We start from the raw sequence: 24,968 nt of genomic DNA on the forward strand, positions 1-24,968 counted from the left end.
AATTTTGCGTGATTACAAATTTGTAATTCCTATTTGATATTTGTCAGTTTTTGTGTTTTCCCAATTATTAAATTCTGTTTTGAAATTTAATTTTCATTCAATTTCACAATAAAATGCATTTTCTCCTTATCCAAACCATTTAAAAATGTAACTGCTTGCATGCAACTTCCGTTTCGAGCAACGCCATCTACCAGCCCATCAACAAACCACCCTAAAATATTTTCACATCTCAATGTTACCACACTTGCTTCATACAATCCACACCACCATTTTGTGGATGAAAATCAACCACAAAACAGACTAGACAACCACACACAGATGAAATTTGGGTAAAAAAATTTATATTTTGATGATAGATCGAGGAATGTGAGGAGAACTTCGACACAACGACGTTACTCTCTCTCCGTTTATATTATTTTTTTTTTACAACACAAAATTTTGTATTAATATAGTGCAAAAGTGAAAAAAAAAAATACGAAAATATACAATTTTCCCATTTTATTGTTAAATCTCTTAAAAAAAAAAGCGATAACGAAACAATACTGTGGATATAATAATTTTACTCTGTGTGAAAAATCCCTCAATAAGAAAAAAAAATACAAGAAAAACAAAATTGAAGAAGAATTTCCCCGCGATAAAAAAAGGAAGAGTCGACCGCTCCCCTGAAAAAAAAACTCCCAATTTTTACTACATTTTTTGGTCTCTTTTTTTTTATATTTTTTCCCAAATTTTATCTAAAAAAATACAACAAAACAAATTTTCTGCAACAATATGTGAAGTCAAAAAAAGGAGAATTTATTATTTCTCAACAAAAGAAAAACAAAAAAAAAAACGAATCTACTACTCGCGCGAGTTTCGTTATGTGATACTTGCTTCTCCTCATTTCTACACCCCTCTCTCTCAAACAGTGTAAATGAATTTGAAGAAAATTCATTAAAAAAAAAAGAAGAAAGAAAATTTAAACAAAAAAAAAAAAAGTTTTCTAAAAATATTCGAAAAGAAGAATCATTTCTTTGCTTATTTTTTTTTTTTGCTGCCCAAAGCCCGAGCCGAGTCGAGTTGGGCCGCCCGAGAGTGTATTCGCCTCCTCTCGCCTATTCCAAGTGGAAAGTGCAAAGGAAATTCAATGAGAGTTGTGTGTTGTTTGTGTAGTCTGTGGTGTAGTGTGTGCGTAAACTCGCGTAAAGTGGCATAAAAAGTTTTGCTGCAACAATTTTTTTCTTCTTCTTCATTCTCCTCTCTCTGTCTACTCTTCTTTCGCTCTCCAATTTGAATTTTTTTTTGGCATTTTTCTTTCAATTTGAATTTTTTTCATCAAACCAACACATAAATGTGTGCGCGAGTACGTGTTGGTGAAAAATGCACGCAAAATGTTGTGTAACTTCGTTTAAAGGATTTATTTTGTGTCAGAATTTGAATATATTTAACGCGGCTGTTGAATTTATGTCAAATAAAAATTTGAATTAAAGAATAAAAAAAATCTCAACAAAAAAACGAAGAAAAAAAAAAACTAGTGTGAACGTAACGTAACGACAAGGACAACAAAACCATCATAGAGCGACGTACATATACACCCATCCCATTTTTTCCCACATGCAACAAGGGGAACAAAATTGTTGGAACAGCAAAGCAATAACTTTATGCAAAGGAATTCCTTTCTTTGCAATAGTTTTGTCTCGCTCATATGTCTCGACGAATGTCGTTGTCGATGTCGAGCAGTTGTGTGTGTTTGCAGTTTGAGTTGCAGTAGATGGCAATTAATTCGATCGGATTTGGTGGAGATTTGCCCGCAAAAAAAATTGTAAAGTTTCTCACACAATTTACCGTACTGAAAAAAAGTGACATCTGAAATATAATTTCCCCATAAAATCAAAAAAAAAACAAACAAAAAAGGAATAGATTTTTAATTGACGCGCGGCAGGCAGCGGGAGTTTTTGTTGAAAAGAAATTGAGTTTTCTTTTTTTTTTCTTGTTCTTCGTCTTTTACTCTACTCACTCTCTCTCCCTCTTACACTCTCGTTGGTTGTGCCAGTTTTTTTTTTTATACAAATACATATAAAAAAAATATCTTACGTACATGTATATGTGTGTGTTTGTGTGTAAGTTTTTCTGTCCAACAAGTGCGTGAAAAATAAATAAAACAAAAAAAAAAAATAAAAAATACAGAAAACCTTGCATCAAATCGAAAAAAACAGAAAATAAATAGAAAAAAAAATGTCGTTCGATACGCGAAACAATTCGGCAATGATGAAACGGGCCGAACAGCTTAAACGCTGGGAAGAATCCGAAACAAATCGTGAACCTTCAGTGCCGAAGAGTGAGAAAGGTCGCAAAATCAAATTCTCATCGGGATGCGTATTTTTGGCTGCATGTTTGGCCGGCGATAAGGAAGAAGTTGTTAATTTGATTGAGAATGGAGCTGATATTAATACAGCTAATGTTGATGGATTGACAGCATTACATCAAGTGAGTTGGGAGTCTTTTCTTCTTTTCTTTTGATAAAAAGCTTTAATTTGTTTTTGTTTTTTTCTATTTTATAGTAAATTTAATAGAAACCTTAACTGACAATAAATCTGGTGTAGAGGTATTATCTAATTTGGAGGTTCCCATTCATTTATTAATCTAACTGGTCAAATTCATCTCTAGTCTAGGTCATTGACCTTATGCAGAATAGATTTACGGTACATATTTGGATTGACCGATCAGTTAAGCTGCGATCCTATAGATTCAATGTGACAGCAAAAAATTTATAAATAAATTAACAACTTAACTGTCCAATGAGTCCCATATGACTCAAAATATATGTTTTGTCACAAGCCTATAGAGTCCCATGTATCATATATGACTCAAATACATATTTTACTAAAAACAACTTCACTGTCCCCATAAAATCTGATTAAAAAACCTCTCTACGTTCAATATTATTTTGTTTATTTGAAGTATTCATCACTCCACGTCCCTTGAGTCATATTTGACTCAGAATATTTTCTGTATCGTGTTTCTAGAGTCCATGAGTCATATATGATTCATAAAGACGTGTTTCCAAAAAACGTGTTTGCTATATGAAAATATGGCTATAGAACATAATTTATTCATGAATGTGTAGGAAAAGAAGAAATACTTTCCCAAACTGCAAAAAAAATTGGAAAAATGTTTGAGCAAAAAAAGTTATTTCATAAAAAATCTTTGATTTTTTTGAAGATTTTTTTTTATTTTGGGAGTAAACATATGGAAGAATATTTTTTTAACTACGATCCACAATTATTGTATGGGTAGGTACATAATAAGAAAATTAAAACACCATTAATAGTAGAGGCATCAAAATTTGAATGCAGGGTAATTAAAAGAGGCTTGATAATGTGTTTTGTCTTGTACGGCTTTCCACACGCCAGCCTTTTTGAAAAATACGTTTTGATCAATACCTCGAAAACGACTCATCTTACAGAAAATTTGCAAGGATGTTTTTGACATTTAATAATTATATTATCTTTCTTTTTTAAATTCACAATTTTCCTATAGAATGAATACTTTGTTAATTAGAGAGCCAAACAACTAATACGTGCTTTTAATTTTTATTTTTTACTCCCCAAGGCTGTTGAAAGGGGTAAGAAGTAAGGGAACATACACAATTTCCAAACAATTTTTTTTTCTTTTTTGTTTATTACTTTTTATCTCAATGTGTACATTTTTGCACTTTTTTAGAGAATCCGTAAAAAAATAATAATCATAAGTAAATGAGACCAAACAAATATAAGCAGCTTCTATAAGAACCTCAAAATTGAGCAACATAAACCAAAAAGATGTGTTTTTTCGTATGTAAGTATTGGACTTGTGGCGATGAAAATCAAATATCATACGTCCATGAATCATATAGAAGCATAAAACTAAACCCTTTTTTAAACAATATTTACCAATTACTCAGGTAAGAAACCAATTCTAATTACATTATTTGTAAATAGTAATGCTTATTTTTAAAAAAAAGTACTGAACGTAGAGATGATTTTGAAGGAGTTTGTATGGGGACAGTAAATTCTATTTTATGAAAATATGTGTATGTATCATATATGACTCATTGGACTCTGGTGGCAAGGGAAAAAATAAATTATATGAATCCAATGTGCTTCATGGGACTTATAGAGTTGTTGATGAGAATAATGATGGACGTATAAGGTTTTATAATGAGTTTCTATGGGGACAGTTAAGTTGTTAATATTGTTTTGGTTTTTATAACAGTACACAGCTCCCAAATTTTGTGTCTTAGAAGAGTTTGACAGCATCTAACTGATAAGCTTACTAAAGGTTGGTAGGAAGTACAGTAACACGCAGGAGGAAGTAAATACTTTTCTTTAATCTGAAACTAAGTTTGTGGAATTCTGGACTAGAAAACTAAGATTATAATACTTTTGACAAGATGTCTCATGATAAGTCAATTGATGAGTCAAAGTGAGCTTCACAGGGAAGAAACGCCAAATTTTTGTATGGACTAAAGGCCGTAAAAAGCTATATTAAATAAATAATTACACTAACTGATTTGTTTCAGTACCTAGTATATAGAATTTGTATTAAAAAAAATTTCTTCTTGTTTTGAACATACAGTCGAATTTCCCTCTAAGTCGAACTTTTTCACCATTTTTAATGAACAATTTTGAAGAAAAAATATTAAAATAATCCCTCTAACTCGAACCAATTTTCGAGTCCCGTAAAAGTTCGACTTAGATGGAGTCGACTGTATTTCAACCAAGCTAAAAATCACTCGAAAAAATTTTTAGTCTTTGGCTCAATAAAGAATCTCCATTTTTTTTTTATACACTATCAGTTCATAGCCGAAGAGCGCTTATAGCAAGCACCGCCTTGCGACCATTTGCCAACACAAAACTGTGTTATCCGGCTCATCACTTAGTGCAGTGTTAGTAGTTAGTAAGAAGCAAATAATAACTACAAAAAACGTAGGTACACTAAGAAAAAAAAAAACATTGATTTCAATATTAAATGAAACAAACATTAAAGAAATACAAACAAAATAATTACTTAAGCAACAAAAAAGACATAAAAATAAACACAAACATTTATGAGCGTGATACACTGGTTTTTAAGATAGTTTTTAATCTATTTTTATAATCAAAAAGGTTTGAATTTAAATTTAAAAGTTTGCACATGAGTGTTAAAGGTTCATGCAAGCCATAATTTGTTCGGTGTGGTGGCATATTCATTAAATCCAAGCATCGGAGGCTATAAGCACCCTTTCGATAGTTCAAACCAACACAATTAAGTAAATTTGGTGCATCAATTACGCCTGTGATTAACTGGTGATGAAGATTATGTCATTGTTAACCTTCGTTTGAGCCAAAGTTTGAATCTGAAGGAGATTAATCCGATGTTCATAAGGAGGAAGATTATAAGGATCAGACCATGGCAGTCTTTTTAAGGCGAAACGAATGAAATTACGTTGTACTGATTCCAGTCTTACATTATGGGTCTCGTAAAAAGGAGTTCAGACTTGCGATGCGTGCTCAAGGTGGGGGCGTACTAAACAATTGTAGAGGGAAAGAGTCACATAATGAACTTGAAATTCTTTTGACCAACGCTTTACAAAACCTAGCATAGAGAAGGCCTTATTCACGATGACGTTGATATGGTCAGAAAAATCAAGATTATAACTAAAATTAACCCCTAGGTCTTTAAAGCTCTGAACACGCTGTAATGTGTGTTGGGATATTTTATATTCAAACAAACTAGGAGCACGTTTTTTTTGAAAAAGTCATTGTCTGACATTTTATTGGATTCAAAACTAAGCTATTCTTACTACACCATTTAAAAAAATGATATAGAAAAAAATGTCCTCTTGCAGAAGCCTCCGATCATTAACCGATTTGATACTTTTATAAATTTTTATGTCATCTGCAAAAATGAGAAATTCGCTATGGTGAATACATAATGGGGCATCATTTATAGCTAGAATAAAAAGAAGAGGTCCTAAATGACTTCCTTGCGGAACACCTGATTTTGCGATGAACGATTTTGAGAGAGCGTCTCTGAACTTCACTTGATAAGACCTATATTCAAAATAATAGGTCAATAATATTCAATTAACGAAGCCTAACGTATTTGAACACTTATGTAAAAAAAGTAAGCAAGTTAGTAACCGTTGATCGTTTTTGCATAAAGCCATGCTGTTGAATGCATATAATTCTTTTACAGTGGAATGTCAAGCTATCGGAAACAACTTGCTCCAAAAGCTTTGGAATACAAGACAGCTTAGATATGGGTCTGTAATTGACTATATTGGATTTATATCATCTTTTAAAAACAGGAGTAATAAACGCTTGGTTCAAAATGCTAGGAAATTTACCTAACTTGAGAGATAATTCAAAAATAATGAGACCTTTAAATTGGGTTGTATTGAATTTGATCACAAGGCTGTTTGAGAGAATGCATCATCCCTCACTTCTCTCGTCAATCGTGACTCTGGAATCAAACATTTCAATCTAAATAGGGTCTATAGCAGTGTTTCCCAACGTGGTGCCCACGTTCACAGGATGCAGAATTACACTTTTTCGAAAAATATGTAGGTATGTAATTCTTCTGTTTCCACACTTAAAGATATACATTATTTGTAAACCAATCTGGGATTCATTGTGTCGACTGTCACTTTATTTAACTTCATTCAACGGTGTTCAATAAAAAGTTAAAGTAGGTACAAGTTTTTGGTATTTTTTTCATAATAGCATATTTATTGGTGCTTAAACACTGTTTAATGACCCTGTCAGGTTTCTGACCCGTCCAGAATTTTGACAATTTTCATGAAACTGTTCTTTTTGTTCTACATTTTGTTCTCATTAAAAAAAACTAAAGATAGGTACTTTTCGTCAAATATCAATTGTTTTTGTTGTCTTTCAAAGTAAAGACAATAAGCTTACTTATTTTCTTTGGCTTTTGAAAATATCTGTGTTAAATTTGTTAAGTTAGAAAATGTCAGGGAGGCATGAGAAATAAATAAATAAAAAAATAATAATAGTCTTTATGTTTTTAACTTCCTGCACACAAAAATTAAAATTAAATACATTTAAAATTTATACATTTTATTTTATTTCGGAGCTAAAAAAAAAAGAAGTCCGTGTTTTTACAGACATTCAAAAATAAATTGGAAATATTCGCTTTCGAATTCCATAATTAAGATATTCGACGCAAGTCAAAACGGAGATATCAAATCTTAAACGATCGACTTCGTATTCCATAATCAGGCCACAGTATGATTTCGCACTAAACAAAGTTGAACTGGTAAACAAACATTTATGAGAAATATAAAGAAAGTCCACAATGACATTTTTCTCTTGCATGATTGAACAACCAAACCATTCGTCATGAAGCCATCTCTCAATAAACCTATTACTCTATTGACGATACACTTCTTCTTAGCTTTTTTAAATCAATGCCAATCACTGCGCCAGCATGAACTTAAAACTGGTCCTTGTCAATGAACTCTTGGTAACGATTCCATCAAGATTCAACTAAGACGATGATGATATTTTTAACAGTGAATCTTATATACACCTATGGATCAAAAAGTGAAGTTAGAATGTGTACATTGTGTACCCAGGAGTAAAATTTGCCTATTACAGAGATTCAAGGAAAATGTGATATTCGGTTTTTACAAGTTCCGAAATGTTGGTCAGCTCTCATAGAGATTGGAGAGCAGTTAAACATTCCCTTAAGTACCCCGCATTCAAATTTTTTTTTTTTTTAAATCAATAACATCCTAAACCTATTTGAACTTACCAAACTCAGAAGATAATTTTTCTTCCAACACAGTTTAGAATAAATCTGTTTTATTTTTATATATTGAATTCTTATCTTCTTTCTTTTAATTTACCGTAGCTTTTTATTTAATTATTTTGTGTAAAAATAATTTTTGACATTTTTAATGTTATGCTAATTATGATTATTATTTTAATTATTATTTGTATGTATGACCCTGTTTAGATTATGAGTACGATTAAAAGTCAATTTTGTTGGAGCGAAGTTAAACAGGATAACGTATGCACACTATGGATTATTTAGTCAAAGAATATTCTCGGTAGCGTATTTTTGCCTGGTATGGTGGTCTCAATTCAGACCCTAATAATTTCACCCCATACCTTCAAGTGCTTTTGGCTTCCAAGGTTCAATATAGAAATGCTTTGAATGGAGTAAAAGCAAGCATGTTCATGTAATCAAAAATTATAATTGGATTGTTTAACGAAACAAAGTACTCATATACAAGCAGAAGAAAACACATCCATGTCGATTAAAGTAAAGAAAAATATTTACATTCACATAGGAACATTATTTTATGTTAATCTTCCTACCAAACAAAATGACAAATTCTTATATTTCTAACTCGATTAATACGACTACTCAAATACTATCTATTTGATACTTGAGTGCTAATATTATGAATTATCTTATCTCCAATTGACGTCACTACATAACACGTTGTAATTGTAAAGCAAACAATAGCAGACAAAAAAGAATACAACTTGTGAATAAAGAAAATAACAGCTGTCACACAATATAAAAATGAACATTTATGCATGAGGGCTGAACTTAATAATACATTAGAATGTTTAAATAAAAATGTATGTGAACAAAATTCTAAATAAAAAAGTGAAGCCTGAGAACTTTGTATGGAGGTACCTGTATATAAACAAAAAAAAAAAAAAAAATGTTACAATACAATGTGTCCAAGTCAATCAATTGAATAATAATTATAATTACATAAATGCATCATTGAAACTATGTGCACACTAGACAGGCTGGGCCGGGTCGGATCACATCGGGCTCATAATATCTTTTTGTGTGTGCGGAAAAATGCCGCGAAATACCAGCATCAATAATAGCTTTTGACATTCGGAAAATTAGTTCGAGTGTCGAAACAAATTATAAACGAACAAACATCCAAGGAACACGAATGATCTCCGATCTTCTATTCTGTATCTACTGTCTCTGATCTATTGCTTCTATACAGCTCTGCTGCTGTTCGTTTACAAAAAAAACGCGATTCGAATCTTAAAAATATAAATTAAATTCACTTTGATCTCTAATTATAGAGATGAGAATTTTATACTGTGACTAAACTTTTTAATAACAAGCGACGGATGGATTGGGGAGGGTAAATCCTAAATGTACCTATTTTACTTGGGAAAATTATGGTGGTAGAATATTGATTGTTTGTCGGCTTTTATTATCACTCAATGTTATAGAAAATGTCAGTTTGTCTAGGACGATATGGTTTCTAAATTATCTTGTGGTTGATTCATCATTCAAACAAAAATATAAAAATAAAAACAATGATTGACTGCAACTATTGAAAGGGTATTTTTAAAAATTTATTTTCGACTAAAGGATATGCAAATTTTCTTACAACTTTTTTTATTTTTGTTATTAATATTGATATAAACATATTTGACCATCTCAATGGTGGTTAACCAATTTAAATGTAACAAAAAAATCTGCTTGTCTAAGGTCATCCCATAAATACGAGATCATCTTCCAAATACCGCTAATTTTGTTAAAAAACAAGATTTAAAATAAGTTTTTCCAATTTTGTATAGGTCAGAAACTAGGAATGGCGTCAACGTGCAATCTCTTTTGGTAACTTAGTTATTTTCAATTGGAAATGTTTCATTGCTTGAAGAGTTGCAGTTTTAAGTAAAAGTAGATGGAAAAAGAGATTTTTGTTTTCCAAAATTTCAAAGAGTAATTAATGGTAATCCAGTAAATATTGGGGTACTGCTAGATGCCAGGTATGTATTAAAAATGCAAGTCAATGCAAGGTGGAAGGTTAACGAATAAACTTGCACTAGGTTGAAAGGCTTCTATAGTACCAAAACCAGTGTTGCAAATTCGTTGTGTAGGTTTGGGTACTCTTAAACTGTGTAGTTTCGTTTTTTACTAGAAAGAGGGTTCGCGAGAGAAACGATTTTCTCTTCTTGCGAATTTCGACCCAAAATATTCCTTCGGATAAAAATATAAATTCTGTCAAAAACCAAATTACAACAACAAAGTACATAGTAAATTCATTTGTCTTCAACAAGTTGTCAAGTTATTATGTCTTCAAAGCGTTTGGGTGCATTTGTAGAATTTTTTTTTTAGAGGATATCATTATAAATAAAATATTTAATATGGCACATGTCATGTCAACTTTTTATTTTTTAGATGGTGGGAGTGGAAATCGAACCCAGAACTCTAACGCCATAGTCCATGGCACTAAATTGCGCCATAAGGAACTACTTCTTTCATGAATGCTGTTAAAAATTTGAGAAATTAGATGTTTTTGTTCAAAAAGAATCCAAACAGAACTATAATTCTGATCCACATTCAGTGCAAGACTTCCGAATTTAGACATATTTGGTTATCTTTGGTCTGAGTCTGTTCTCAACTTCAAAAAATGTGCTAATTTTGATAGAACGCTTTTAAGATTGTGAAGAATTTCTGCTCCCTGACAAATTTAGTCCCAAAAATTCACTTGGGCAGACATATGAGTTTGTGAATGAAATGAAATCCTGAATTTGAATTGTGTTCAACTAAACACAATCTCCTTTACAGTTTTTCTTTCTTCCAAGAGAGTTTGTCAGACTTTCTAATTTAGTGCACGCGTTCACGAAAGTATCTTATCTGGAAAGTTTTGTGTTGTTGTAATCCCACTATTATAAAAACCCAAAGAAATCCTAAAATTTTGTGAATACTCATCTGTCTGATGGGAAAAGTGAAGAACAGCTGATTCCTGTTCACAACGTACTTAGGTGATGCCTAACGTACTTACGTTTCTTAGATAGTCTATCCTATACAAAAGTAAACGCATACAAAGTGTGAAACAAACTTAAATTGGAAGAATCTGAGCATACATTAAAGCTCTGGTTTATTAGCTGTCATAAAAAGCTAAAACACAACATATTTTTTTCCTGTTTAATACTCTTCATCCACCAGGACAAAAAGAATAAAACGATTTTATGCTCCTCTGCTTTTATATTGTAGCCAAGAGTCAAAGGGTTATTCGATTAAAATATGTTTTAAGCTTTAATATTCTTATTCAGAGTGCAGACACTCATTTCCTCATCCCTTCAATTGTATAACAAGAATTTATCCAAATATCAACCCCTAAATAGGTACAATGAACAACCTTTTCCATAATAAAAATAAACAAGAACAACAAAAATTATCTCTCTGTGTTCAACCTCGCGAATAATTTTAAAAATAAATTTTACAAAAAAAAAAAAAACAAAAAAAAACGAAAAATGTTAACGCAAATGCTTTTTGGTATGATGTCGGGCTATTTTCGGGTTCTCCACGCAATGAAAAAATTTCTATTTTCATAGAAAAAAAAAATAGCTTAAAACAACAAAAACAAAAAGAAAAAAAAAACGCACACCCAAGAATTTCCCTCGTGTGTTTTCTAGGCGATTTGCTACTTCGCATCGAACGGAACGCCACCGAATAGAAATAGATGATCAGCAGCGTTCTGGTTTTGCGTATTATACGAAATATACAAAATCACAAAATAAACCTACACCCGTTAGGTTGAAAATTTGCTGCTTCAGGGCAACATAGGTGTGTTTGATTAAAAAATGCTGGACAAAAATACGCAGAGTTATTTTTGTTGGTTTTGAGAATTTTTAAGAATAAACATAGATTTTGGGGTTATGTAAAGAATTCAATGAATCTGTTGACAAAGAGCTTCTAGTTTTGTTAGTAAAATAAAATAATCTCAATCCGTCACTTAAGATTACAAGATTTGAGCTATAGAAGCAATTTTAAAAGAAAAAATTTAATTTTTTTCGGAAATTTTGTTATCTTTTTTGTTATTCATTGGAATTTATAATTTTTTTCTGGACACTTTCATTTATTCTTTGAACGCTTTTCTGTTTCTCGCACTTCACGAGTGCGACTCTTTTTGACAGGCACGAATAGGCCTTTTTAGTTTAGGTTTTTTTGACAAAAATATGAAACCTGTCAAATTTTAAAAAGTGGGGAAGAAATTCTCTCTGAAAAAAGCGAGAGTAAGATTTAAATTCAATAAATTTGAGAAAACATATGAAATTACAATAAAATAGGCACATTTTCACTAAAAATTATGAATATTTTCCATCGAGCAACACCTTGACAACTGTCAACAAATAGTTTCATTACTTTGTTGTTGTAATTTTGTCAGGGCTCATTTGGGTTAAAAAAGTAGAAATGTTTCTATTTTAGTAAGTAACCAAACAGACCTAATCTGTGTACTCTATTTGACAGGCTCTGACGTTTGCGAAACACAGACTTAAATGTATAAGTTTGTTCGATTTTCGCATTAATGCGCTCTGAATGTAAGTAAGTAAGTAAGTAAGTAAGAATGTGGTCTGACACTTAAAATGGCATTCAATGCCTACTTTTAGATGCGTTCATTTATGGTTTGACGTTTTTAAAACATATACATTGTAGGTTTGTTCGCTTGCACTCCGGGTGAATTTTTTTTCTGTTAAGATATCCAATCTACCATAGGTACCTACTATGCGTCAGTTCCATGCAGAAGAACTGTTTGTGATGAAATTGTACCTACTAAATTGAGGAGAAGATCAAGTTAATTCTGTTTCTAAATTGACTAAGTTAAGTCAACAAGAAAATTAACTATACCGATCAGAGGAAGAAATATCCGCACCATTTTTTCGATATCGAAAATGTGATTTCCAATTTGACTCCGAAATATATTTTGAGAGCTTCGAATAAGCTTAACCTTCATTTAAAAATCGCTTCTCACCTAAATGTAGTTTTATTCAACTAAATTAGTTCAGTTTTTGGCCAGGTTCTTATACCAAATATCCCTCTGTATTGGAGATGTGCTCTCAGCGATGATGGCTGGATGACTCTAGCTGGTTGAGTTGGCTTTAGAATTTTTCAACTTTTTTTTTTTTTGTTGTTGTGTGTAATTTTTGTATGTTTTTGTTTTATTTCCGAAATTAATGTCTTGCTTAATCGTTTTTCCAGTACTATGGTAAACGAGGAACTGTATAATGTGTGTGCGGCAGTAAAAGTTGCCCTAGATACGGTTCACAAAAAATATGGAAGCAAAAAACAAAAAAAAAACAAGAAGAATCATTTCTGTGTTTTTAGCATGATTTTTAAGATTTATTTTTGTATTGCCTGCACATTCAACTTTTCTGCTGCAATAGCAATTAAAATTATCGATACGTATCGATTTCACGACGATGCAATTTTATTTATTTTGTTGGGATTGAGATTATTATTTTTATTTTTTTTTCTTCGTAATTTTTCATTTCCAGATTATAAAAGAAGCTTGTATTTTTCGTTCGATTTAGCGAAAAGTTTATCATTAACAATGAGAGTTTTTTTTTTTTTGTTTAGTTTGTACAGCAGCGCGTACTTGGATAAAACTTTACAGACTTGTATTGCTGCTGCAAGTTATACTTATAGATGAGAAGAAAAAAAATAAGATTCAAAGCAAACAACTAGGATTATACAAACTTATATAGATTTTTTTTAAGTGCTTGTCAGCTGAGCGAGTAAAAGTTTTGAACGAGACTTTGTTGGAACAGTTTATTTTATTTTATTTTTTTCTGTTCTTGTTGATATGGTAGTTCGTAATCACCGTAGGCAATGTGCTTAAATAGCTTCTCTGGGAGCGATATTGTATTTCACAAAGTATTGTTTTCGAAAGTTTTTTTCTTTTTTAACAACAAAATGTTTGTGTCGAGTATAGTTTTGATGTTGAATTATAGTTTTTGTTTTTGTTTGTATTCGAAGTTATGCAATTTGAAATTATAATATGAATTGTACAAGTTTTGAGGTACGTTGACCGCATCGACCTTTATTGGGGGTAATGAACGTAACAGAATTAGATGCACACAAGCATTTGATTTTCCGCGATTGAAATTGAATAATATTGTTTGGGTTAGAATTTCTGTGTCGCACATTTCAATTTGAGAGAAGGTTCGATTTGTTTGATTTCATTTTGGCCAGTAAATTTAGGTCCATTTTCTTCACTCGGAGTTGAACATAACTTGAGAATTTTTAATATAAAATTTCTCAAGTTGTGTTCAACTCCGAGTGAAGAAAATGGACCTTATAGTGTTCGATTCTACACTGAAAAATAATTTAAGAAAGTGTATTTGAAGAAAGTTTAACCTGTACTTACCACTAAGCTTAATAGAAGGTTAAGTTACTCAGCAAGCCAAATTTGATAATTTGGTTCTTTTCCTTTTTTCCCCACTGTGTCACTTCACTCATATTACTTTTCGAAATTGATTTTTGATGATTGTTTATTTTCATCACCTTAGTTAAAACTTCTAACTTTAACAACAGTTTCTGAAACACCTTGTTCATTTTTTTTTGAAACTGACCACTTTTTAGCCTTGGAAATTCCCTTCAAGATAAAAAAATAATTGAGCGATATCTTTAGTCTTGAAGGTTTTGAACAACAACAACTTGTGTGTGTTACTAACAAGTTCATAGGCTGGAGTTACATCTATTTCACGACGACCAACCCGATTATCAGACTCCTTTTTATTTTAGAGGCTGCCATTTCTACCTTTCTACTTAGGAGAATAAATACAATTTTTAAATTTCTAAAATTTTAAATACAAATATCAGTACCTACCAGAACTAATGCTTGAAATTTTTGAGAACAAGTATCATAAAATTACTTTTACTTTAAAAATTGTAAGTTCAATGTAAATTTTGCTAAAAAAATTTGCTGTGAACTAAACAAATCAAAAATCATTCTTCTGAGAAAAAAAAAAATTGTTTGATATAAAAACAAACAAAAGTAAAATGCACGCCTGGGGTCGCACGTACTTGCTCTTGTGGTAAAAGTAACTCTAATGTTAAAGCTTTTTATTGAACAAAATTAGGAAAAATTAAAAATTTGATATTTTTAAGGAATTTCATAAGTAGTGCAAAAAAAAAATAAAATCTGCTTTTTATTATCTAATTAAACACCGTTTTTAATGATCTTTTACAAAAAACCAAGTGTGCCATTTGATTTCTTGCATAATAAAGAATTTTTAGAAAAAAAATTCGAAAACCTTTAGAGAAGTTTTTTTTTAAATAATTTTTTATATATAAAAATTTTCTAAATATTTTTAAAAAATCCAAAAATGTGTTTTTTGAAAAATTAAAAAAAAAATTTGGTGGAAATCTGCTTCGTCATTTACTAGAAATTCATAAATAAAAAAACGGTTCTATGTCAGGTACCGTTAATAACGGTACAGAAAGTATTTTTTTTTATTTCCAACGAAAGCTTTTATGTGTTACACTTCGCACAAAAATTTTAATCAAAATCGTTAGAACCGTTTTTGAAAAAAAAATTACTTTTCTATTTCCGTAATATGACAGGTACCGTTAGTTTTGGTCCAAATTTCAATTTGTCCTCTAGGGAATCACCCAAAACTGTTGAAGAAAATCGCTCCATTAGTTTAGGCTGTATCTCGAGGTACACACAGACGGACAGACCGAATAGAATTGCCGGACCCACTTTTATTTGGCATTCTCCATCATCGTAAAGTCATGTAAAATTGTTATCTAGAGTTCGATTTTTTTTAACGAATCCTAAACTTGTCCTATAGTACTATTATATAAGTAAAAATATGGACATGAAAATACTTAACACAATCCTAGAGGTTCTCTTCAGCTTTTGTGGATTATGTTGTTTTTTCTTATCGCACGAAAATATTTCGCTTGCGGGCGATGACTTTGGAAATGTTCACAGCAATCCCTAGTTCAACGTAATCATAGTGGGTTTATTAAGTCATAAAATATGTCAATACATGAAATTTTAGTATTATAATAAAAAAAGATAAACACACAATCAAAATACAATACTAAATGCCAATATTTGGAATGAACGAAATAAATAAAAAATTTATTTTTTAAGTTATGTTAACAATATTAACTACGAGCTCCCCACCTCCCAGTAAAAAATTATTTTTTTTTTGGCAAAAAAATAAAATTAAACCATTTATGTAGTTATTATTCTTTTGATTTTCAATTTACTTTATTGCCACAAATTAATTGTTGCCAATTATAAATTGAGAGTTTTTGCTGAGAGCTGAGTCAAGGTATTTAACCTCCTGCATATAAATTTCATAATTCATTGTTATAGGTCCCACTGTTTGACAATTATTACAAAATAGGTCTATAGTATAATTTGAGCGCCACTTTGCGGACGTAGAGAGAGGATGATAAAATTTATCAGTTTTATTATTTTTACATTTTTCTTGTTAAAAATACTCTATTAGCTCATAATATACCAACAACGACCAACAGGAAGCAAAAAAAAAGAAGTAATCGCAATAAAAGAAAGAAATGTGTTGAAATTGACAGAGAACATAATGAATTTGAAAGAAAAACACAAAAATGTGTTAGGGCAATCCGTTTTAGAACATAAGTTTTTATAAATGAATAACACAAAAAAAAACAATATAAAACAGGCGCTAATAGCGCCAAGTAGGTGGTTTCATCGACTCATCTGTATCGTTTCAGCTGGTCTTGTTAAAAGAAACATACATTTATTTGTGAATGTTTTTCTTTTTGAAGTATTATTAATGATGCGTTTCGATAGATTAAAAATACCACATTTAGGTATATAAAACTAGCGAAATAAAAATATTTTTCTATGAATCACAGGTTGTAGAAATGGAAATATGTTTTTTTTTTTCATACTTTTAATGATTAATTAATAATACTGAGTTACCACCTACTGTTCTATTTTAAGCTCCCCTATTGATACAGGAAAAATGAAACCTAAATCCACATCGAAACATTTTTTAAAAAGCAAAGTTTCCACAAAGAAAAAAATATGAAAGAATCAAATAATTGGCATGCTAAAGATTTTTTTATCTATTCAAATGCCCTAAATTTAAAATTATACAAAAATAAATTCGCCAATTTTCAACAAACTGAAAAAAAAAAGAAAAACCTAATTATTCACGACGGCTTTCGAATTTGTTTTAAAATATTTAAATGATGACGCAAAAGCATACAAATTCTTTGAATCTCAACAAACACGCGACAGGAACTAGAGTCATCAAATAAATTTATTGTTTCAAAAGATTTATCCACTTTGTTATTACAAAAAAAAAAAAATTGTAGATAGCGAAAAAAAACGTCGCGTCGGAAGTTGCTATGGCGATGGCGTTTAATTTTTTTTGTGCATACCTCGCTGATTTTCTATTTTTGTGAAATTAATTTTTAACATTCCTTGATGTTGATAATAATCATCGACTTAATCAAAATATTATATAAAACATAATTCATATTTGTAATTCTTTAGAAATAAAATAAAATTAATTTAAAAAAAAAGGTTACGTATACGCCACCCTATGCGTTTATACATTTTTTTTTTTGTATTCTTGGAAATTTGATAAAGAGTATTAAGGGTAATTGCGTTTGTGATCGATTGTGACACAAACTGTGGTTAAAATTGACGTTTAACATGATTTAATATGATACAACAAAAAAAAAAAAAAAAAATAATTTAAAAGTTTTATATTACGCGGGGTGTTTGATATGTTGTACCTCTGCACCGCTAAATGTGGTTTTCAAAATGCAATGGAAAAAAAAGAATAGATTTTAAAATTGTACTCATTAAAAGAATATTCTCTTTTTATGCAGTATTAAGTTTAAATTAATAAAAATACAGAAAAAGAAGCGACAGTTTGACATAATTGTGTTAGCAAGTCGATTGAAGAGGTTTTAACACTGCCACTCACTCTTTGTTTAGGGTGCTATATTTTTTCACATAGATTGATTTGTATTACCTACATTTTGGCGCGTATGGATGTGATCAAAAATATATTTCTTCCTTATCTTATCAAAATATGTTAGTGCTTTTCGATTTTAATTTTTTGTTAAAATTTTAATTGTTTTTGTTTAACCATTGGCTTTACTTGACCAGCTGTAATTATTAAATTAAGCTCTCTGTCTACTATTCTGTGAATATGTCACAGAAACTTTGTAACAATTTTAATATACATAATTTAAAAAAATTGAATTTTGTTTTTTAATAATCATTTCTGGTTTTTATGGGTTTCGGGATAGTGAGTTCTTGCGATGTCCTTCGGTATTCTATTTTCTATTTTTTTTTGTTTTGAAAATTTTTGAAATTATTTTTTTTATATCCCCAAAAAGTACGGGATCTAGGGTTTTTTTTAATTTCACCTTCTTGAATACTTCCAATTTTTTTTAAGTAGGTAGGTAATTGATAATGTTTTTTTTATGAGAAGAAAAATCAAAGAAATTTCAAGAGGTACTTTAAAGTTACAGTACCGATACTTAGAAGGAGTTCGTCGATTGTATGGAAATGGTTGAAAAAAGTCAACTTTGCGAAATTAAGTTGATTTTGCAAACAAAATTTGTTGTAAATTTAATAAAGTAGAAGTTTTAAAAAATTTAATTAAATTTTCACGACCCTTTCATACTCACATTACAAATTATATCAAAAACCGAATAAAATTTGTCAAACCAGCACCGGCACACAAAAACAAAATTTTGGCGTGTACAACGAACTAAACCCACCTAGGGATATTTATTTCCATGAGTTGCAAGTTTTTTTCTGTTATGAAGGCTTAAAAGAGTTAATACGTGACGTTTATTTGTTTCTATAAGATTTTTTTCAATACTTTCTGTAAGAATTACTTCAAAAGAGTCAATCGGAGAAAAAAAAAACCAGTAGTAACAAAGATTTTTTTATTTCGAATCACTTAAAAGATTTTTAATTTCATTTGTAAGAGTTCAAAAACTTTTTTCAAAAGTTAAATCAAACGATTGGAATACATAAATACTATGAACACCGATCCCCATCACCTGCCCATCCACACACCTTTCTATTCTATAAATCAGTATTTACCCATTCCAAATAAATCTTATTATCTAAACAAAAACTTTAAATAATAATTAAATCACTTTCTCGTCTTTATCTTTGCGAACTCTTGCCAAAAAAAAAAAAAAACATCCAGCCTAAATCGAAATTTCGCAACACTGCTGCTTGCAAAATTTATAAAAATAATAAACTATTCAAGTGCAGGCAAAAAACGAAGTATCTACATAATAAAAAACATTAAATCTCATCGAGTGAATTGACCTCATACTTCTTTTTAATTTTTTTCTTGTCCAGTAGTCAAGGCTTCTCGCGCAAGTCTTTATCTTGTCCGATCGACATTGTCGACTTATTATCGGAAGAAAAGCCCTGATCACTTGCATGCTGTTACTTCCAGTCTGCTACTACTACTAAAAATGTAGTGAATATGTGACTTGAGGCAGGCGTGCATTGTTTGTCCCTTAACCTTTCTCTATACTTTGTATATGTAGTATATCTCTGGCGATAACAGTCTCGCCCCTTTGGTCGATCTTGTCTTTATTTTAAAAAAAAAGTTTTCTTTTTTTTGTGTTTCTTTTTTATTTGCTGCCTGATGCGTTCGCAAAAGTTCAGTGGCTTTGGTTGTTGTTTTCGCGATGCATGCAACAAACAATGCACGTAAATACAAAGATACATATATGCACGCACTAGCTGCTGCTAGCGCGTCCAGAAAAGATTATAAATCAGCTGTGACATGGGCCTTCTACTACTGGCTACCCCTATACACCTCGTTTTCGCAGTATATTCTTGGGTCTCGAATCACAGAGATAGATTTTTTGTAGATCACCCTTTTGGCGATGGACGACTACCACAATATTACAGCGGCAAAAGCTGACGACGACGGCGACCGATCCAAGACGAAAAAACCGAAAAGACTTGAATGCTGCTGTTGCGCGCGCGTTACACAAATCTCTCATATTCGATGCTATTTCTGTCCTGTGGCATCAATTAGTCAAACTCTAGGTCGTGATGCTGCCAGATAGGTTTTTTTTTAGATACTTTTTGTTGTTGCAAAAAGTTTTATTTTTTGTTTCTTATTTTCTCTTCTCAATTGTATGTAAGTAGTTGAAAAATCTATTTTGTGTCGTTTGTCGTCCATCCACGCATTCTATTTGCGTATTGTTTTTTTTTTTTTTTTTTGTAAATTTTGCGCATTGATATCACTAATGTCGATGACTTTTCACAGTTTCAGTTTCACTTTTTGTATTTTTTTGTTTTGTTTTATTTTGTTTGAAATTGTTTACATTTGTTTTTTTTTTGTAATTAAATTTGTTATAGTTACTAATTTGCATTTTGTATTTCGCACTATAATTTTGTACCGAAGCAAATCTTTCGGTAGAAGACTTGTAAAAGTCTATTAAAATATTGATGTCTTCATAAATAATTCCGGTACTGGTGGGAAGTCTCTTAATTCATGTTTTTTTTATTTTGAAATTTTGTAAATACTCATTAGAAAAAAAAACACCCTGTTGCTTTTTCTTTATTTTATATTTGATCATCAAACACTTGCATGTCCAAGCAAACATTTAAATACTCTTGTCAAAACTCTTTCATAAATTTTGTTGACGACATTTTAGAACATAAACATCCCACATAATGAGAGAAAAGTGTTTGTTCCACTTTTAAGTGACATGTTTCTTAAAAAAAAAAATAAAAAAAAAAACAGAAACAAATTAAGTGATTTCATAGTTCTAAACTAAAGAACTTGCTTCCGTCACTTGAATTCGTTTCAAAATTCCAGACATTAAAAATAATAATTTTTTTCTATTTGCTTATAGGAAAGATCAGACGGAGACTAACAATTATTTAGATACACTTTTGTTCCCTTGCCATTTTTCATCGTTTTATCACGATTCACAAAAGATGTTCAAATAAAACAACCCCCGAATAAAAAAAGAAAAAATTAAACTAAGTGGAGGCGTTCTCCTAAAAAAATTATAAAAAGAACCAACACGATTGATGAATAGCAACGATGTTCGCACATTAACAATAAAAAAAAAAAGAATCAATAGGGTTTTCAGCGCCAATTTATTTGAAAAAGCATTTTTTTAAGTAGGAAATTCTTGAGCATTTCATTCATCGTCGAACAAAACATATCGCTTAACAAAACAATACCATTCATGAAATAGGGCAATTGCTATTTTTTAATGGTAAATAGTTTTTTTTTAATACATATCTTCGTTTTCTGATTTGAGACTTTCTGAAGGATATGCATTTCAAAATAACTAGTGGTAGATATTAGCTGTCAAATTCACTTCTCCAAAAATGTAAATATGAGCTTAATATCGAAAAATAAAAGCGTTAAATATAAACTGCCAGCAATTTTTCTAAAAAAAAATTGATTGCATTATTACATTTTTTAAAGTTAAAAAAACGTAATGCTAACTCGATGAACATGAAATGACCTGAAGTGTTAAGGGGTTTGTTAGAACTTAAAAAATCATCAAATAAAGTGTCACACACCAAAAACTTTTCACTTCTATTTAGCAACTTATCAAAAATACTGAAAAGTTGTCGTTGTAGCAACATTTGATTTGATAAATATTTATTTAAATTTTTAATAATAAAAAGATAAGCGTTGCACCTAACTGAAAATTATTTAAGCCATGTTTTTGTGGCAACTCATTATTTTACTGAGTTAACATCCTATACGGTAAGCAAAACAAACAACTACTTTTATTTGGTGCAGGGAAATAATTCCACGGGAATCTGCTCCACATGGGAATTTATTCCACCTTATGTGGGAATCTGTTCCACTTTTTGAAGTGGAATAAATTCCCGCCCCGAGTGAGAATTTATTACACTTGGAAGAGGCGTAGGGATTTTTTTAAAAGATTTCTTTCAAGTCTCATAGTTTTTAGTTCGCGTGATTTGAAGAAATATCTTACAAACAAAGCGGACAAAAATAATGATAACTTAATGATCATAAACATATCAACCCCTCTTGTAATAATTAGTTGAAAGCAAAGCGGAAAAAAATTTGTTGACATGAGAATCTACTCAAATTTCACAACCGAAACGCGAAGCGGAAAAAAATTTTGACTACGGGAGAATCAGTTTTGAGGTGTGAAAATAAAAATTCGCGCGAATTCTCATGTCAACAAATTTTTTTCCGTTTCGCGTCTAATGTTGGCCTTATTTTACTTGGCGTTATTTCATAGCATCATTATCCATATAATTGCTTATATCCACAAGATGTAGTTACATAATTAAGAATTCCGTTCAAGCAACTTCAATTAAAGGAAAAACTCTATAATCGTTTGTTTTGAAAAAGAATACAACGTCGTTTTATAAAAATAAAATATTTTGGTAAAACTAAACCTTCTATTTTCATATACATAAAAATATTGCTTAATATGAATTCAAATGGTTCTTAAAATATTCAGAAATCAATCTATTTTCTACAGTTTTGGTGGGTAATAATTCCACACAAAAATTGGTGTAGTAAATTCCCTTCCACGGTGAGAATTTATTCCACTTCAAAAAGTGTAATAGATTCCCACTTGAAGTGGAATAAATTCCCATGTGGAGCAGATTCCCGTGGAATTATTTCCCTGCACCCTTTTATTTATTATATAAATATTAAGTTTAAAAAAAAAAAAATGCCTCTGTAAGCCTCAACAAACGAATATTTTGTTTATCCCTAGCAATCATTTGTTGTTGTTTGCAAAAATTTACTGAGCTTAGTACTGAGTTATCAATAATTAAATTATTCAATTTGATTAGTTTAATAAATAAGCCTTAATATCAATTACTGTTGCACCACGAAACATATTGATGAAACAAAAATGATAAGCTATGTAAGTAGATATTCGCTAAGTTGTATTACTGATATGAATTACTTTTCTAATTTTTTTTTTTTTTTTTGTTTTTTTAATTAATTTAGGTTTGTCGATGGGTAGTATTGTATCAGGGTTGTAAAAACTTTGATTTGAACACTGGTTTCGGATAAGAAAAATAAAATACACGACTATGGGGTAAAAAAATTTATGTAAAAAGATTTATTTAAATTTAGTTAAAAAAATAATTTTTTTTTAATGCAGAAACATTTTTTAAATGGTTTTGGCTTTTAAATGAAGTTCTTGTATAGTAAAGAGTTTTTAGAGTTTTCTTAAATAATTAAAAAAAAATATTAGATGACTTTTTTCAAAAAAAAGTTAAAAAAAAATATTTGTTTTATATCAAAAACAAACTTTTCTATTTTGGACATATTGCAGGCAGCATTGATTTTGGCCTTTCAAAAAAAAATTTTAATAGGTATAATCTTTTAAAACTCCTAATCACCAAGTTTGAACAAAATCTTGTTCAGTGTACAGTGATACAGGGCATTGTTTTATTAAAAAAAAAGAAAACTTCCTTTAGATTTTAACACTTTACTAAAGTTCATGAGATTGAACTACATACATAATATGTATTTATAAGAGAATTAATTTCTAATATGAGAAATAATAATACGAACTCCTGAAGCTTCATATTTGCCAATATCTATTACACTGGTTTACAAGGGTTTTGTTGCCGAAACAAAAATATACTTTTCTGAAGGTTTTCGGTGTGCTGAACTCGAATCCGAAGTCAGAAACAACTAATCAGCTCCCGTTTTTTGAGATATTACCGCTAGAAAATGCAAAAAAACGTTTTTTTGAGTTCTTCGGACCTTATTCTTTTGTATAAAGAAAATTGTTTGAGCATATTTAGTAACTATAAGAACTATAGTTTCTATAAGAACTGTTTTTCATCTTTCGATACCTGTTTAAATCTTTTCAATATCTTTTGTATTGCCCGAGATATCTTAAATTAAAGTAAGTGGGTTTGACTTCATATATCATAAAGAAGATAATGACGTTATAGAATTTATAAAACTACTAAACAACTGAGGATATCTCGGGCAGTAAAAACTAAGAAAGATATCGGAAAGATTTAAACAGATTTAAAAAGGTGGAAAATAGTTCTTATAAAAAACACTAAAAAGTATGCTCAAACAATTTTCCTTACATAAAAGAATAAGGTCCGAAGTACTGCATTTTCTAACGGTAATATTTCAAAAACGGGAGCTGATTAATTTTTTCTGACTTCGGATTCGAGTTCAGAACACCGAAAACTTTCAGAAAAGTTTATTTTTGTTTCGGCAACAAAAAAAAAGTTTAATTTTGTTAACCAGTGTTATCTATTAATACCTCTTATAAAAGTTTCCAAAACGAAATCAAATTATAATTAAAATGCCAATAATTTTCTCCAGTTCGGTGATTGTAAAAATATTATCAAGAAGGAAAACAAAAATGGAAGTCAATTTGTATAAATTTTTAACAAATTGCACAAAATGCACAAAAATTCAATTTATTTAAAAAAACAAAACAACCCCAAGTAAAATAATGAACATAAATAAAAATTTAAATAATCCACACCATATCGCATCAAGAGCGGAAAATTTGTTTCTCCTTGAAAATGATTTTACTTTGTATTCTTCGGCCATGTCATTGTTTTGGGGTTAGTGTCTTTGACAAGGCGAAGAATATTAAATTGCGATTTCTTGATGGTCAAAACGTTTTGTATTTGTCTGTTTGATTTTTGTTTTCTTTTTTAATATACTTTTTTTTGTCATTCATTGTCTGTTGCATTTAGACAAAAAAATAATCAGGGAAAATAAGATTAAAGTTATATGCAAATAAAAAACATGCATTTTATTGAAATTATTCAATGAAGGTACTCAAATCAGAGCAACATTTTTTTTTCTAAAAAAGAGATTTCAAATTAGTTTCAGATAAATTGCAAATTATTTAAATCGATTGCAAAAACCTTTGTAATGTAATTTCTATATATTTTTATATCAGTTTGATATAAGTTTGAAATTGGTTACAAATCAGTTTGTAATTGGTTGCAAACAAGTTTCTGACCTGTTACAGACAAGGAACTAGTTGGTTCCAAATTACATAATAAATCGGTTGTTATGTCTGAGTTTTCAAGTTCCTTAGGAAGATTTTAAAAAAATCTAAAACTAATACATATTCGGTTTCAATGTCAAACGGTCTTCAAAACTGTGATATAAATATACAAAAATATGTTTTTGAAATAAATTTTTCTTCTA

General features: G+C 30.1%; 1 protein-coding gene across 1 annotated transcript in view; it reads left to right on the forward strand.

Moving 5' to 3' along the window:
- Positions 1-347: 347 nt before the first annotated feature.
- The window catches only part of LOC129912287 (protein phosphatase 1 regulatory subunit 12A-like), a 63,298-nt gene continuing 38,677 nt past the window's right edge, over positions 348-24,968 (forward strand). The window contains exon 1 of the mRNA XM_055990486.1: positions 348-2,466. Within this exon, the coding sequence (XP_055846461.1) occupies positions 2,215-2,466 (252 nt within the window). The 5' untranslated portion in view covers positions 348-2,214. The remainder of the gene's footprint in view (positions 2,467-24,968) is intronic.

This window comes from Episyrphus balteatus, chromosome 2 (assembly GCF_945859705.1).
Source record: "Episyrphus balteatus chromosome 2, idEpiBalt1.1, whole genome shotgun sequence".
Classification (NCBI taxonomy): domain Eukaryota; kingdom Metazoa; phylum Arthropoda; class Insecta; order Diptera; family Syrphidae; genus Episyrphus; species Episyrphus balteatus.